Source organism: Echinops telfairi, unplaced genomic scaffold (assembly GCF_000313985.2).
Source record: "Echinops telfairi isolate 266 unplaced genomic scaffold, ASM31398v2 ScPeMD7_31;HRSCAF=116, whole genome shotgun sequence".
Lineage (NCBI taxonomy): Eukaryota > Metazoa > Chordata > Mammalia > Afrosoricida > Tenrecidae > Echinops > Echinops telfairi.
The window spans coordinates 29,177,249-29,187,217 of record NW_022103928.1 but is presented as its reverse complement, the minus strand read 5'-3'; the positions used below and the strand labels follow the sequence as shown (position 1 = coordinate 29,187,217).

The window sequence follows — 9,969 nt, the reverse complement described above, 5'->3', positions numbered from 1 at the left end:
TGTTAATACGCCCTCCTCCAATCCTGATACCTCACTCTTCTTCAGACAGCCTACTTGTCTGATGATGTGCTCAGCACACAGAATAAGTATGCTGACAGGAAAACTCCCCGTTGCTCACCTTTCCTGATTTTAGACCATGCGGTATTTCCCTTGTTCTATTCACACAACTGCCTCTGGATCCGTGGACAGGTTCCGTAGGAGCAGAGTCAAGTGTTCTGGAATTCCCAGTCTTCCCAAAGTGTCCGTAGTGCGTTGTGATCCGCACAGTCAAAGGCATAGTCAATGAGACAAAAGTAAACACCTTTCTCGTGTTCTCCCCTTTTAGCCCCAATCCCCCTGAAACTGGCAAGGGTATTGCTTAGTTCACCTCTCCTGAACCCGGCCTGAGCGCTCTTGCAGCTCCTGTCCGTGTACCACTGCTTCTGAGCCTCTGTCTGTGCCACACTGGAACATTGGGAGGTGAAGGAGGTGTCGGTGGGCCCTTGCAGCAGGGCCTGGGTGGACAGGCCAGCCCGGAGTGGGCTGCTGCGGCCTGTGCCCAGGGCCTGCCTTACAAGGTTCTGAGAGGTGAAGCGAGCGAGCGGATGAGTGCTGAGTACCAGGAGCAGCTCGGGGCCCTCCTGCAGTATTCTCTCCCCGCCTCATCACTGCTACGTGGCCCTGATTGTTGGGTACCAGCCTGATGACGCCCTCAGATCCCAGACGCCAGCAGCAGCCAGACCCGTTCCTGCCCCAGCTCCCCCCAGCGTCTGCTGTGTGCCCCTGAGCAAAGCCAGCCTCCTCTCCCAGCCTCGACTCCGTACTGTGTCAGAGAAGGCTGGTGGCCCTCGCATGGCAGGTCTAGGGTGAGGACCCAGTGGGGAACCGTTTTGTACGGAGTCCACCCGGAGGATCGGACAGGAACCCGGTTTCCCCAGTGCCGTCTGCACTTCCCATCCTCCCCCCGCCCCTGGGGAGCACACCCGGGCCCTCTGAGGCTGCCTTCTCTCAGCTGAACAGCTGAGCCTATCTCTGTGGCCTTTTGTTACAGTTTGGCCTTCAGATCTCTGCTCATGCCCACAGACTGGCTCGTTTCTCTGACCTGCACTGGGGTTCTTGACTCCGGTGTCAGCCACATGGACCCCTTTATGCACCCGGCTGCACGCCTGCCTGTTTGGTGCTGGCACATGCAGACGTGTACATGAAGCACAGGCACATCTGCGACTCCTAGGGACATCCACGTCCAGCATCTTGGGGAGTGTTGACACATGACAGGCTGTGTCCTTCCATCCAACAGTATGGATTGAGCCCTGCCTCTGGCCCGGGCATCTCCCTGGGCACTACGGGCATCACAGGGGTGAGAGAGGCCAGTGCCTGCCCTCTTGAAGCTCACGACGTGGAAATGGTGCGCAGGCAGAATAAGAATGGCCCGTGATGAGTCGCAGGAAAATGATAAGATAGGTTGGGGTCTAGAGCAATGGCCAGGGGGCTTTCTTGTAGAATGGTTGGGGGCTGAGATCAGAGGCACAAGAAGGAACCCTGTGGGAAGATGTGGGGGAAGTTCCAGCAAGGGGCACAGTAGGGCAGAGGCCTTGAGGGAGTCAGGGGTCCTGGCGTGGGAGAGCCTGCGGGAAGCCAGCATGGCTTGCAGTCCAGGAGAGGGGAGGGCGGAAAGGCTGGGCACCCTGTGGCTTGGTGCCCATCGCAGGGACTTGGGCTTTTACTCTGGGAGCCTGAGTATCCATTCGAGGAGGGCTTGCGCGTAAGATGATTGGCATTTTGAAGCAGGGCCCAGCTGGGCGTGTGTGGTGTGGTGTGGGCGGCCCTGGGACTTGTGGGCTCCCAGGTCGGAGCGGTGGTTCTGGGTCCCAGGAGTCCAGTGTGGGTGGGTGGGGGTTAGGTTTGGGAGCCACAGCCAGGGGCCTCCCTCACCTACTCATCTTCCCCGCCCTGCAGACCTGGACGAGTGTGCACTGGGCACCCACAACTGCTCTGCAGCTGAGACCTGCTACAATCTCCCGGGCAGCTTCCGCTGCCTGCGCTTTGACTGCCCGCCCAACTATGTCCGGGTTTCAGAAATGTGAGTAACCCTCGCAGCCTGCCTGGGGGAACCCTGCCTGGACTCTCCCCCACCCCCTACCCCCTCCACTGCCCACAGCCCCTGACTTTGGCCCTTGTGAACAAAAGCAAACGAGTATGCATGGCTAGAGCTCAGACCGTAGCAAAGAACACCGAGGAAAGAGGTCCAAGGACAATCTCTCTCTGTCGGGTGAGGGGTCCCCAACACTCGAACGGGTCCTCAGGAGCAACTTTGCGATGGTGGAAAATATACAGACATTGGGGCACAGGGGCTCCTCGCCCCATGTGAGGACAGAGAGAGAGAGAGAGAGAATGTATTTTCCAAGGGGTATATGTAGTGGGGCTGACAGATCTCTCATAAGGCATGCATGTCCTCCTGCAGCTAACATCAGACATAATCAATAGGTAATATCATAAACAGGTAACAATAAACCATCAATGAGATCATCAAATTGGTGATCACCAAATTTCAGAGAGTCAGTGTGGCCCGTCCCGTGAGTCAGTGGTAGAACCGGTCCCCGAGCCTGGGCCAGCGCAAAGATGGATGGAGTGGGTGGGGGTGGACGCAGGGGCCCCGCTGACCGCCGCCCCGCCGTCCCTGCAGGAAGTGTGAGCGTACCACCTGCCACGACCTGGCCGAGTGCCAGAACTCCCCGGCACGCATCACATTCTACCAGCTCAACTTCCAGACTGGCCTGCTGGTGCCTGCACACATCTTCCGAATCAGCCCGGCTCCCATCTTCGCGGGGGACACCATCTCCCTGACCATCACCAAGGGCAACGAGGAGGGCTACTTTGGCACTCGCCGGCTCAACGCCTACACGGGCCTGGTCTACTTGCAGCGCTCCGTGCCCCGGCCCCGGGACTTCGCCCTGGAGGTGGAGATGAAACTGTGGCGCCAGGGCTCCGTCACCACCTTCCTGGCCAGGATGCACGTGTTCTTCACCACCTTTGCCGTGTGAGGCCTCCGGCCTTGCGGGTGGGGCCCCTGTGTGCGGCTCCCCTGGGAAGCACTGGGAAAGCTTTCCATTTCCAAACCGCCTTGGTGGGGGGGTGGGGGTGGGGGACAGATATGATCGTGTGTTTTTTTTTTATTGGAACTTTGTAAATTAACTTAATTTTGCTGGCTTGATTCCTGTGGGGCTCCCCAGCCTCCGCATGCCCTGCACGGAGGGGGTTGGAGTGGGAGGGGGTGTTCCTACATGCATGCGTGGGGGGAGCTTTGGGGACAACTTCAAGGTCACCGCCCGAGTCCTTACCTTCCGGTGGAGTCGAAGGGAGGCTCCTGCAGAAAGGAGACAAATGGCCTTGCTGGGGCTTTCAGACGTGACTGGATGACCTGTCTGTCCCAGGGGGACATGTACCCTGCCATCTTCCACCGAGATTAGTTCTTTACCTTCCTTTAAAAAGATAATCACTGTTGGTTTGGTTTTGTCTGTTTAAGCTGTTAAAGTCATGTGTGTACATTGTAAAAAACATTCCGAGTAAAGGGGCCCTGGCTTTTCCGTGTTGGGAAACAGTGTCTGCAGGGCACACGGTCCCGAGCCTGGCCTGGTATCGGGATGTAGCTTACACCCCTTTGCACAGATGGGTGGCCTTCAAAAGGAGCTCACCATGCGGGTAAGACAGCCAGCCAGACAGACGTACAAGCAGATGCTCTCTCTGTGATGCTTTTTCCACTTCCTCCTCCTCCTCTCCCAGTGTGCACCTCTGCTGGCCTGTCCCTGGAATACCCTCCAGGACTGTACTCCCACCCTCGGGGCTTACAGTGGACGGGAGCAGGAGCCTGGGGGAGGACTCCGTTTCTCCAGTGTGGGCTGCCCGGGCCTCAGGCTGGGGCACAGGGGGCTTCGGAATCTGGGGAGTTAAGGGCCTGAGGGAGGGAACATGCCCTAGGTGCCTAGGTAGTCGGAACAGGTACCTGGACCTGCATGGGAGGAGCCCATGCACTTGGCTCCACCCTCCCCCTGGCTGCTGGCTGCCCCAAGCTCTTTGGATGCCAGGCCATGCTTCCCAACGTGGCTCTGGAGATGAGTGTAGTGGGTCCTAGCCAGCATGCAGGAAAGGTAAGAATCGGGTCCCGGAACAGTGAATGGTTGTGTGTGCATGCAGGTGTGCACAGCATACATGGCTGTGTGCGTGCCATCTCCAGTCCGCTTATAGAATGTGTTTCTGATTGTGAGCTGTTGTCAGGGAAGAAGTGGCCGGTGGACTGGGGCAGCCAGCAAGCGGAACACTGACCCTTGTAGCTGTGCCGTCTGGGGATGGAGCTCAGGTGGCCAACACTCTGGTCTGCACAAAGGCAGCCTCCTCCTGCCTCCTCCCCTCCTCTTCCTGCTGCTGCTGCTGCTGCTGGAGAGTGAGCAGCAGAAGCAAGGACTCCCTCCTGGGGACGCGGCTGCACCTCTGATACAGCAACCCTGGTGGCAGGTGTTCAGAAAGGTGATTCCATGCAAGAGCAGGGCAGGCTTTAGGGTTAAGGATGCCACAGGGCCTCGGGAAGCTGGCCTGCTCTGGCATGGTCTCCCTCTGTGTGACTCGGGCATGTGCCACCTCATAGCCTCACAGGTCTGCCCTGCACATACCAGGGGCATCCCGTCCTGTGCCGAATCCTGTGGCTCTCAGAGAACATGTCCTTCTGACCTTGGGAGTTTCCAAGACGCCACGATTCTAGAGTTCTGTGCTCTGGGGATCTTTAAAGAAGTCAGCCTGCTCACTTGCGCAGTGAAAGGCGAGAAGTTCAAGTCTGCTCCAAGGTGCCTGAGAAGAAAGGCCAGAGGTCCCGCCCTCGACAAGCCTGCGGAGCCCAGGCCCGCTGTGCGCACCAGGCTGCCATGAGTGGAAACGCGCCCCACAGCATGTGCTGTTTATGCGGAGACTGAAAGGAAGTTGTGTGTGTCCCTTGTCAGCCTCGGCCCCACTGCAGCCCGGGGGCTTCCACGCAGCCCTGAAAGAGGGCTTCTCAGAGCATTCGGGCTGTCCACCAGATCCCACCGTGAGCAGGTGTCCAGCTCAGGGGGAGCCCCATAAATGTCAGGCCGTGACTCCCTTTATTCAAGCCCCTACCTGGGCCCTCACCCCCCTCCAGGGGGTGCCCCAGGTTTCCACTAGGAAGCATTCACGGAGAAGAAGCGGGCCTGAGAGCAAAGTGGGTCCCCTTGTTTCTCTGAAGGTAACGAAGCGAACAAAGATGCCTTCAGCCCAAGAGCAGTGTCTCCCTGGAGGGAGGGAGGGCGAGAGCAAGTGCCTGCTTCCTTTTGGTTGGACACCCAGCTGGCTCCCACGGGTTGTGCCTTCCCTAAGACAGCAGTCCGGGGGTGGGGCTCCTTCCCAGAAGCTCCCGCTGCCGAGCACTTACAGCTCACCCATCCTGGCGGCAGTCCTTTGCCCGCTCCGTGGTGACCGTGTCTCCGTGCCACGTGCCCGCCACTGTGTGAGGTGCCAGGGCGCTGTGAACAGGGGCGAGGTCTCTGGAGGGTGGCTGGCTGTGGGAGGGGTTTTCCCTCTAGCTGAGCCCATCCCCTGGTTCTCACCAAGCCACTCCTCCCGCTGGCCGGCCATAGCCAACAGCAGAGCACCAGAGGGACCCCTGGGCAGAGCTGACCCAGAGACACCCAACTCTCGCCCACCTTCCCTTTCTCTTTCTGAAGAACGCCACCCATCGAGCACAACCTCACGGCAGCCCGACGGAGACCATCCAAGGCCTTGGAGCCACCGCCGCCTCAGCAGACTGGCCCACTCCCCCATAGACTGCCGCAGACGGGCCACCCTCTGCCCAGCCTGCAGTCCCTCTTCCCTTGCGGTCCTGGGTTGTCCACCCTACAGTTTGGCCTCCTCCTCCCCAGTGTCCCTATTGGGCATTTCCCCCAATCAGATGCCCTGCTTCTAACGACATCCCAGACGGTCACCCACCTCACCCCGCAGCACCGCCCTCGTGTGGGGTGTGTGCAGACACGCCACTGCTCAGCCAGTCAAGAGGTTGGCCTGCCCTGGGTGGCAGCTGGGGCACAGCTGTCCCTGCCACGAAGAGGCCTCTCAGTTGCTGGTGGTTTTACTAGCAGTGGCCTGGCAGGGGCGAGGAGGGCCGTGCAGCAGACATTTAGAAGGGTGGAGGGCAGAACCTGCTGCAGGACAGCCGGGGCAGCCGGTGCAATCCCTTCCCAGGGCTGCTGGGACATCATGCCTCCAACGGACTGGCTCCCGTCTTCACTGTCTCCCCTTCTGAGGGGTTTCCCTCACGCCTTTCTCCTTGCTTTGGGGGCCGGCAGTCACTCTGATTCTGCCCCGGTGGTCACATGACCTTCCCGGCTTCCTTCGTGACAACACCACTCAAGACCCACAGTCTACCGGCACGAGCAAATGCCAGCCCAGCAGGCCCCCTATGAGCAAGGGCACGCTCACAGGCCGGGGAGAGGGGTGGGGGGGGTAGGATGCCAACCTGTCTTTCTCCTTGTGTGTGGGGTGGGACACAATTTGCCGTGTCACAGAGGGACACTACTAAGCGGTGTTGATGGTCTGCAGAACAAGCCCCAGGGGGCTGTGGACCATCCGCTCATGACTGCTTGGCGGCTCACAGGCAGGAGGGGGGACACGGTGGGTGGCAGGTTGGACACCTGCTTGTGGAGCCACCTAGCTGCAGGCATGTCTGAGCACTCAGCCAGAGCCTGTCCGGTGACATTCGGGCCACTAGCGAGGAGCCGGAGGTCCCAGACGACGTGGACCGGCACATCGGGAGGACGATGACCGTGGGCCACACTGGAGCTGCCGCTGGGCGTCCCAAGGGGCTCTTTCCTTCCTCATCGGCATGGTTGGTCCCTGCTGGACTCAGAGCATCGTTCCCACGAAGCACCCGGCACCTTCCTCCCCAGCTGCCAGCCCACTTTCTCAGAGTATCATTAACTGCGGTCTCATTGGCCCTCGCTCTTGGGATTCCTACGCAGAAGACAAAACGCTGCCTGGCCTCTTGCCATCTGCCACCATCGCTGGTGTGCCCAGCCCGTGGGTGTGCTGCTCCGCTGCGTGACCCGCTGTCTGGGAGGCGCGTTTCCTGGCGCGATTGCACACGGCATCCTGCTGCAGTCTGCGGGGTTCTCATGAGTGGGCTCTGGCCAGTCCGTGTGCAGGCCTTTCTTAGTCTCCGTGTGGAAGCCCCACTGAAACCTGTGCCCCAAGGGGGACCCTGTCGGTATTTGAAACACCAGTGCCATAGCCCCCGTCTTCACAGCCCCACGGACGTCCACCCCAGCACAACAAGCTGACAGGTCTGGGACCGGCTGCTGAACGTCTAACCTGATGGTTGGGGAGACGTGCTGAGCCTGAGGAGGAGGAGCAGCTAGACCCCGCCGGGTTCTCAGGAACGAGCTGGGTGCTGAGGGTGACTCGGGAGGTGGTGGAAGCAGGGCTTCGTTGATGGCAGTGGGGAAGTTGGAGGACAGCCTTTATTGCAACACAGGATTTCATGCTCTGGTAAGGTCATGCATGGTGCGTAACTGTGAGCCTAAAGGTTAGCAGAGTGGACAATCCCGCAGCGGTTCCATTAGAAGACAGCGCTGGTGACCCACGCCACTTCTACCAAACTTACAGCTGGAGCTGCATGCAGTGGGATTGGCTTTCAGGCTCTCCGTCCAGGGGTGGGGGCTGCGGGGGGCAGACACACTCACTGCAAAGGAGGCTCTTGATGACCTCGAAAAGGTGATGGTGACCTGTGACCTTGGCATGAGAGGTTCTCCCGGCATTGGACAGGGCCCAGGTCAGCTCCGCGGCAGGTCCAGGCTGCAGGCAGTTGGCCCTGTCCGTTGGGCCATCCACAGACTGGTGCTGGAGGGGTCCGCAGTGGGAGGAGATGAAACACACTTGTGGCAAGGCCCGGCAGGGGCCCAGTGGAGGCCCTGGAGGTTCTGGGTTCGGACCATGCCCTCTGCCCTGTGCTCATAGCGTGTTAGGTCCCTAAGGACAGAGAACACTGAATCATGGGTGTGTCAAGAGACATTCCCTGGGACCACTGGACCAAGCATTGAAGCCCATAAAGCTGCGTGGGCTCACTTGTCGGTAGGAAAAGGAAAGACGTCTATGCAGGGTTGACCCACGCAGGACCCAGGGCTTGAGTAGCCTCCAAGGACGGGTAGCTCCAAAGCCCACCGTGCCCACTGATGGGGCATCGATACTTTTCACCTGGCTGGCAAGGTTTGCCGTACAGGGGTGTCTACAACCTTCCAGAAGAGGACAAAAGTGCCTGGTCTTACTGAGCGGTGGGCAGGTTCGCACATGCGGGGCAGTTGAAGATGCAGACAGCTGCGTTACTGCCAGATTCCTGGTTGACTTTGAGTGACAGTGAGAAGGGGGTGTCTTTCTGATGCACAGGGCTGCGAGCAGTGCCCCCGGGTCCTGGGCTTTGTGTGGAAGAAGATGGGATTCGAAGTGGAAATAGACACAGATTCATGGGCCCGAGCCCGTGTTGTGACTGACCGTCTGGCCCGAGATCGAGAGAAACCAATCGGCTGGCTGAGGACAAGGAGGCTGGGGGAGAGCCATGGGGGCTGAGAGGTGGGAGTGGGGCACTGAAGGTGAAGACTGTCTCACATATGGTGTGCTAGTCTGGGTACTTTAGAGAAACAAATCCACAGAAAGTCATGTATAAGTGAGAGTTTGATATAAAGGGTAAGTGCGAATCAAGAAAACATCCCAACCCAGGGCTGCCCAAGCCCACAAGTCCAACATTAACCCACATGTCCGACACCAATCCACACAGTCCTCCTCCATCTCACAAAACACACTGCAGGGATGCCGACTGCAGGAGGAAAGCCGAGTCAGTAAACGTGTAAGCATCTCAGCACTGGCAAGGGTCTCCACACGGCTACTCCAGTACCCGGGGCTGCATCGGGGTAGGTCCATGCGGCTTCTCCTTGGGGATCTTGCAGGAAGTGAGCCTTGCCAGCTGAAGCAGGGAACTGGCTAAGGTAGCTGCACCCTGGTCTGACCATCACAAAGCAAGAGACCTGAGAACTAGAAAGACGAGGCTCACCAAGCCATTTATCCCTCCACCCTTCAATGAACCCCACATGTGTTTATCGGCCAGGTTGGTACAATAAACTAACTACCTCACATGGGTACCCACCAAAAAGACTCCCAGGGCAGTGAACCACCAAATGTCTCAGTCAGTCATTACCATTGGCCATGGCAGGACTGTCGTGATGGACACCTGAATGGAGTGGCCGTGGTGGCAGAGCCATGGGTCCCTTAGGGATCCAGGAGCCTGGTCTCTCTCTTACCGGTGCTCCCTGGATGGCTGCCACCTCTGGATGTCCAGCCAGTCAGCAGCAGAGATGGGCGCAGAGCGTCAACACTGGTGGACACTAACTGGACGCTGGCCTCCTTCCATCTTGGGTGACCCTCAGCCAGCCCTGTCTTCAAGCACAGCGCCCACACAGCACAGGGCCTAACGAGGGGCCCGATGTTGAAGTGAAGCAGCTGAGAAAGGGACCCGTTGGGGGGGAGGGGTCATGCCGGAGTTGTTCTTTTGTTAATTGAAGTCCATACTATTGACTTCCTTCGTTTTTTTTATCAAACGTCCCCCGGGACGGGATCCTAGACAGAACGCCAGGTGGCATTCAGCTGCCATGCCTCCTTGGGCATGTGACAGTCCTCTGCCCTGTAACAGTTTCTCAGCCGTCTCCTGGCTGAGGACCCCTGGCGAGGTAGCTCTGGTCAGATGAATCCTCTACTGGCATTTGTCTCTGTTCTTCCTGGTGGTGAGACTGGGCCGTGGGTGGTCAGGAGGAAGGCCACGGAGCTAAAGTGCCTTTCTGACCTCCTCAAAGCAAGGAGACAGTGTCGGCTTCCTCGGCACCAGAAACTCTTACTCCTAGAGCTTTGGAGCGCTTTAGACGTCTAAACTGGGGTGTCGGCGGGGGC

General features: G+C 58.9%; 1 protein-coding gene across 3 annotated transcripts in view; it reads left to right on the top strand.

The window, feature by feature from the left end:
* Positions 1–3,102, top strand: part of FBLN2 (fibulin 2) — a 47,745-nt gene extending 44,643 nt beyond the window's left edge. For all 3 annotated transcript variants that reach the window (XM_045290024.1, XM_004702366.2, XM_030885529.2), the window contains 2 exons: positions 1,936–2,059; positions 2,663–3,102. In XM_045290024.1, coding sequence (XP_045145959.1) covers positions 1,936–2,059; positions 2,663–3,020 — 482 coding nt within the window. In that variant the 3' untranslated portion in view covers positions 3,021–3,102. The remainder of the gene's footprint in view (positions 1–1,935; positions 2,060–2,662) is intronic.
* The last annotated feature ends 6,867 nt before the right edge of the window (positions 3,103–9,969 follow it).